Genomic DNA, 7,210 nt, shown 5'->3' with positions numbered 1-7,210 from the left:
TTTCTTTTGTTAGCATTAGTGTTGAGTTAGTTTTGGTTTAAACTTTATTTGAGTTCGACTTTATTTGAGTTACTAACATCCATAGGATATAAAACTTATTGACATTCAAAACTCGAAGTTCAAGCTTGAATAATATGATAATAGTTAAAGAACTATGAAAAAATTTAAGAAATATTTATAAATTACATTACAAATAAATATTTTTATGTATAAAATATTTTAAAATTTGAATATATGTAATGTCGGGTTGGTTTGGTTCGGTTTGACTTTTTTAGTTAAAACCAAAACCAAATCGAATTATGGTCGGGTTTTTTTTTCCAACACCAAACCAAGTCAAACCAAACCACTAGTCGGGTTTTTTATGGTTTGACTCGGTTTATCGGTTTGGTGCAGTTTGTCGGTTTACTTTGTACACCCCTAGTCCACACCCATCTTTAGCCAAGCTGCCGCACATGAACCATATGAAGCCTCTAGTTTGTCAAGCTACGAAATGGTCCACCATGGACATACTAAAAATTGAAATGTCATTGATCTTGATATATGAATTAGACATTTCATTTGTTGACGAAAAGCTTGGGAAGAAGGCTCGAGTGACGTGCTTAGTGAATAGTGACTTTCCGGAATAAAAAATTGACCTATAAAATAGTGTTTTTGTTTTTGTTTAATCATTTAGTATCGATTTTTAATGTTCTGACTAATTTGGATTAACATCGGATAGCTTCATAACAAGAACTATTTGACTGCTTTCTGGAACGGGCCTTACACATGGGGACATTGGCTGATCCCGACGACATGAGCAAAGGAAGATTTCTTTCACTTACGTGCATTTGTACGAAAAAAGGAGTCTCGTATAAATGGTTGGAAAGAAGGCTTGTACCTTATTACAGGTGGATTAGTAAATATATGTTCGGGCAAAAGCAGACGATGAAAAAACAAAAAGAAGCGAATGATACCGATCAACTTGACAAAGACATTCAGATATGAAAATTTTGATAAAGAGGTAAAGCACCTCACATTAAAAGGTTACACTTTCTCCTAAAAGCCTAATGTTGAGACTATTGTGGCCTAGACCTGTCAATTAGGCCGGGCCATGTAAATTCTGGTCACATGGGGCCAGCTCCGGGCCGGGCCATAGGTTAATGGGCCTGGTTGGAGGCCTGTTTTTGAGGAAGAAAAAGGGTGTCCGGCCCAGCCCCCTACCCGGGTAGGGGTACATAGTAGGCTAAGTGGGCTGGGCCAGGTTTTAGTTAAGGGGTCGGGCCGGGTTTTAATTATTTTAAAAAAAAATTCTAATACTAAAATGTATTAAGTTTGATACTTTAAAATCTAGTTGTTACCAACTTTATTTTAACCATCAAGTTCCTTAAATTATTCTTTGGTCCTATTTTCAATCTATAAATACCATTCATTCTTCTCCATATTATATCACAATTCCCTACTCTCCTCAATCCCTAAATTTCCTACTCATCTAAATCTCTCTCTCTCTCTCTCTCTCTCTCTCTCTCTCTCTCTCTCTCTCTCTCTCTTCCAACTTCCAAGTTCAAATTTCTAAATTTAAAGTTAATGGATAATGACAATCCTCCTCCTCTAGCTCTAGGAATGCACGAGTGTGGAGGTATTATGATAAATTAGAAGAAGATACGATTCGATGTAGAATTTGTCTACGAACTATGAACCATAGGTCCGGACTGAGATATAGACCGGTCGATACTTTTGTCCGTCACTTGGGTCAGAAACACCTAAATGCATATGTAACTCTTCGTTAGAATTTAAATTTTGAGCTTTCAAGGTTCAAGTTTCAAGACTCAATTTTCAAGTTTCAAGTTTCAAATTTCAAGTTTGTATATTTTCATTTTGCAATGTTAGTTTGTTTGTTTTGATTTGATTTTGCAATGTAAGTCGTTCAAGTTTGTATTTTTGGAATTTGCAGTGTTATCAATTTAAGTTTGAAATTTTATTTTAAATTATCGAAGTGGTCTTACATCACACTCTCAACTTTTTATAATATTTGACACTTATATTTAAATGAATTAATTTTTTTTTTAAAAAGAAGTCATTTTTGGGGTTTGGCCATTTGCCCAATGCCTATTCTTGCTTAAATAGCTGTTGGGAATCTTTATTCCAGCAACATATACAAGATATACACGAATTTACAATCAACATATACAAGATATACACAAATATACAAACAACATATACAAGACATACACAAAGTCATAAATATCCAAACAAGATATACAAGTTGTTTTTGGAGTTTTTGATAATATCTCAATCACAAATATACATCGTATTTTTTCAATTGAAAAATATGTTCCAATCAAAAGGTCACAAAAGGTTAAATCAATATATATAGTATTTCTAAAAACTAATATTATACCAGGTATATCTATCATTATATCATTATAATCTATGTTAAATTATACTATGTATAAAGTACATCAGTGTGCCTCTAAAAAAGAATTATACTATGTATACATAATATTATACCTCAATAAAATAAAATATAATATAATTAAATTATATATACCATGTATATTGTAATACATTAGTAAATAGAATACCTCTAAAAAATTGTCAAAGTATATATAATGTTTAATTGAATACTATTAAGTTTTAGTTGCATAGTAATTAAGAGAATAAAGGGAGTTTAACAGTTAAAGTTGGAATCATCTCCCTATGAAATAGCTAATTCGAGTGACTTATTTAATTAACTTCCAAAATTTTAGAACTATCCCTAAAAATAGGCAAGAAAATGGAAAGCATGGGTCTAATATAGAATTGATTCTCGTATACTAGAATCTGTTATGGAAGTAAATATTTGATATGCATTAATTAACACTGTCATATATATGTGATCATTTTTCAAAAACTTCCTATTAGTGTTTTTTATTTTTTATTTTTTAAAAAATTAATTCGAAGTGGGCCGGGCCGGTGCCCTGATGGGCCAGAATCCAATCCTGTTGGTGGGCCGGGCCCTCTTTGAGGCTACATGTCCATGTCGGCTCCCCTAATTTTTTCCACTTTTAGCGGCCCCACCATCCTCTTACCGGGTTTAGGGCGGGGTTAGGTGGGCCGGGCTCGGGTCGACCCGGCCCAATTGACAGGCTTACTGTGGCCTTTATAATTATTAGTACTAGTAGTAATTTTAAACATTTCTGTTGGTTCATTGTAAACAATGGCCAGACCAGCGAGCCTGCAGGAACCACATTCACTTTCTATTTCATATGAAATATTTTCTGTTTCTTAAACAACACAACAACAACAACAACAACAACAACAACAACATACCTAATGAAATTCGACATGGGGTGCGGGAGGGTAAAGTGTACGCAGACCTTACCCCTATCTTGGAAGGTAGGGAGGCTCTTTCCGAAAGACCCTCGGCTCAAGAGAAAACACGACGAGAAAAGGTTAGATAAGCACAAGCAGTTCAAAGCTAAATGAAAATAAAACTAAAGAAAACGAATAAGTCATGATAGAGCAGTCGGAAAAAGGAAGCAATAGCTACCACAGATAAATAAGATAATCGAAGTACAAGAAACAACATATATATAGTAGCAAAAATCAAAGGACAATAGACTATAGATCAAAACAGCGACTACCTACTAGCCTTCTACCCTAATTTGAGTCCTCCATAACCTCCTATCTAAGTCTTAAACATAAGAAATTAATTATCAGACATGCTACGCTAGTAATTATAATTTATAGAAAGATATTTATGAGTTTCAAGAAAGAGTTAAAACTGTTGTTTTCTGTTAATCTACCACAAGCTCTTCTAATACTAAACTTAAAGCAAGTCATTGATCTCTACTCGTTAGGCAAAGGACATCACAGAGAAAACAGGGCCCTACTTTTCATGTGTAATGTTACTCAATTCCTTTATTATACTTGAAATGTTAAAGACGCGTGAATTGCAGCAGAGTTACGTAAGTCATAGAACCTAAAAGATGAGAAAGAAAATAACACAACGACAGATGATAATACACAGACACACACTTAACAATTGCTGGGGTATAGAAGCATCATTTTCGAAATGGATGGATAGAAATCAATAATAATGTATCTGCCAAATCTAACAAGGAAAAGATTTCCTTCTTATTATAAAAAATGTATATGTATGTATAATGTATGACATAGCTGATGCTAGTCAATCTAGAGAGAGATAGAGAAAAGTGGTGGAGCCTAGGATGGGATCTCTCCATATGCGGATTCAGAATTTGAAGTTTTTGGTTTCTGTAACTATTCTCAAGTTAACATACTATAATAATTAAGTACTATTTATATATATTCAGTGAATTTCTTAATACATATATAAGGTCTAAACAAAAACTATATGTTGGGACCCGTACATCATAATACTCCGCATCCGCCACGGGTTCTCTCCTACATTAGCCTAGCGGCCAAATGCTAATTAATTACTATATATAACTACTACTTTTCAGAAGAAATAACAAGATGGAAATTAAAGAAATGTACAAAATAGAGCTAGCAATGGAAATTATTTTCTCATAATTATGTAAGCTTCCAATAATGGCAATTTTGTCACATAAGTAAGCTTCTAATAATGGCAGCTTGATCACTATCACTCTCAGTAGATTCCAAAAGCACTGATAATCGATCACTTAGGTCTTCCACTTCTCTGTGTAAACTTCTTATGTAGTTGCATGTCTCCTGCAACACTTTGGAAGCTGAAACCTGTTTTATAAAAAAAAAAAAATTGGTACTATAATAAAAGTTAGAAAATGCTCACGAGATTATATGCTAATTAATTATACATTTTATGCAATTATTTGTAATTGTGATGAATATAAATGTGACTCTACCAAGAAATGTTATCAAGTGACAAATTAAGAGTCCTATACCACATGCTGCTACACAGTTTTAAATGAGGGACTTGTGGGCTAGTGGGCATGAGAATATAACTCTCAAACTTATCCCTAAAAAGAAAATGAAGGGCACACAAAATATGAATGGCTTCATGAAAATGTGTTCATTTGTACATACACAACATATATAGTAAGTAAATGAAGACAACAAATGACCAAATTCTAGTAAATAGCTAAACAATATTATTGGACTTAAAGTTATATTCACGGAAAATGTAAAGATTTTCTTACACGATAAGTACAATTCAACATGTTATAGCAAATCATCACTCTATTTTCCACATTATCATATTCATCAGACTTGATATGGAGAATTCTAAGTTATTATAGGTCAATGTAACTTGATAATGTAAAAAAATTTAGGCTGCCGGTGTACAAAACGTAAACTCAAAATGTACCTTGTTGGAACGCCTAGTGTGGCTTTCAGGGATAAGCAGTTGTAACTTTGATACGAGATCGGCAATCTGCTCATCACTTATTCTGGAACCTCCTGATTGTCTCGAGGAACGTGATCTTCGGCTTGACATTTTCAGGAGAACTAAGAAGGCAAGAACTAGCGTTGAGCTTTAAGACGATAGACCAGAATGGGAAACAGTTTGTAATTTATAAGCTGTCAGAGAGAATTGTTGTAATGAATATGTGAGAGTTGTGTGTTGTGGGGAGCTTAAAAAGAGTAGAGAATTGTAACTGTTTGAGAGACAAGATATGGACAGAGAGGCAAGGAAACCATATGAATAAGAAGAATAAAAGAAAAACACTAAGGAACAAGTGTTGGAGGTGAAGAAGACAAGTGCATGGGAGAAAGATGTGGGCTATTCTTGTTTTTAAATAGAAAGTTCGAAATATTATTAAGAGAGAATGAGGGTATTGGGAGTGGGGATGGGTTGGTGTATTAGGGAAATTAACGTTCAATTTTAACTTAGGGCCTGTTTGGAAAGCCACCTGGTAATTGGAATTGATGTAATTACTAGGGTAGTAATTACACAGCCTAGTAATTACACAGTAGTGTAATTACAATGACATGTTTATTTGTCATAACATAATTACAGTGTAATTACAAGCGTGCTGTTTGGTTGCACAAGTGTAATTATACATTTAGTTTAATTTAAAAATAAAATTAATTATGAAAATTTAAAATTAATATTTAAAAAAAAATTCCTTTTATAAATGATATTAAATTAGTTTTTAAATAACATATTATTTCTTGAAAATATATTAATTAATAATCATATATTTGTAACTAATATTGTAAAAAATAATTGATATATATATTTTTCAAATTAATAATATTTAATTTTAATTAATTATAAAACTTAAACGAAGACTTTTTTTGTGAGAATGTCATGGATTGCATGTTTGACAAAAAAAAATATTTATAAATATAATGCCATAACATTGCAATAACATTATTCAAATGTTTGACACAATAAATCCATCAAATGTAAGTGAAAAATAAACAACATGCAATGTGAAAGCAAATAACTTAAAATTGAAAATATAACCTAAATTCAAAATCCAAAAGAAAATATTTAACATAATGCTCTTATGTCAAATTTCAACATTACATAAGTAAGTTCCAACATAACTTAAGTAAATAATTCAAAAGAAAGGGAAAATATAAAATAAATTAAAAATAAAAAGAAATTAAAATAAACAAAAAAGAAACAAACTAGAAAGCAACCCAGTAATTACAGAGTGTAATTACACCCAATTCTCAACCACCCCTTGAGAATTGGAGAGTGTAATTACACCCTCTCAATTACACTTAATTCCCACCTAACTATGTAATTACTTGGTCAAACAAACAGGCCAAACTGTGTAATTACACTCAATTCCAATTACCTGGGTGGCTTTCCAAACAGTCCCTTAAAGTATTTGATTTGTCTTACATTTATTCTCCGTTTATCTAATTTCTTTTCATAAAAATCATGTCGTGTGAAGTTCGTTTCATATTTAGGCATCCTCTAACGACTGTCAAGGTTGGCTCTAATTTGTCATGAAGGAGCAACGCAGACAAACAAAATGTCCAAATTTGTTCCTAAACTATCAAATTGATTTGTAACATACCTTCAGCAATAATTTGAAGCATGTCGCTGAACAATTGAAAACATTCTGATGTCCCTGAACAATTGAGAAGTATTGAGTTATCGTTACGTGGTTTCCACCATATCAGACAAATCAGATCAATTTATTCGTGGTGGAAAATTGTTTGTGGAAAAGACATATTTTAGAGGAAAGATAACAGTGGGAGCTTTTATGGACCGAAAGGTAAATGGGGATAAATATAAGACAAATCGCAAACTATAAAGGTATATTTAAACCTT

At 32.5% G+C, this 7,210-nt stretch overlaps 1 protein-coding gene across 1 annotated transcript; it reads right to left on the bottom strand.

Moving 5' to 3' along the window:
- Positions 1-4,486: 4,486 nt before the first annotated feature.
- LOC132060814 (transcription factor PRE6-like) lies at positions 4,487-5,707 on the bottom strand. The gene is made up of 2 exons (XM_059453727.1): positions 5,285-5,707; positions 4,487-4,695 (listed from the first exon to the last, which is right to left on the bottom strand). The coding sequence occupies exons 1-2, from the start codon at positions 5,411-5,413 to the stop codon at positions 4,543-4,545; spliced, it is 282 nt and encodes a 93-aa protein (XP_059309710.1). The 5' UTR covers positions 5,414-5,707; the 3' UTR covers positions 4,487-4,542.
- Between the last annotated feature and the right edge of the window lie 1,503 nt (positions 5,708-7,210).

This window comes from Lycium ferocissimum, chromosome 6, assembly GCF_029784015.1.
Source record: "Lycium ferocissimum isolate CSIRO_LF1 chromosome 6, AGI_CSIRO_Lferr_CH_V1, whole genome shotgun sequence".
Classification (NCBI taxonomy): Eukaryota; Viridiplantae; Streptophyta; class Magnoliopsida; order Solanales; family Solanaceae; genus Lycium; species Lycium ferocissimum.
This window is presented reverse-complemented; position numbering and strand designations above follow the sequence as displayed.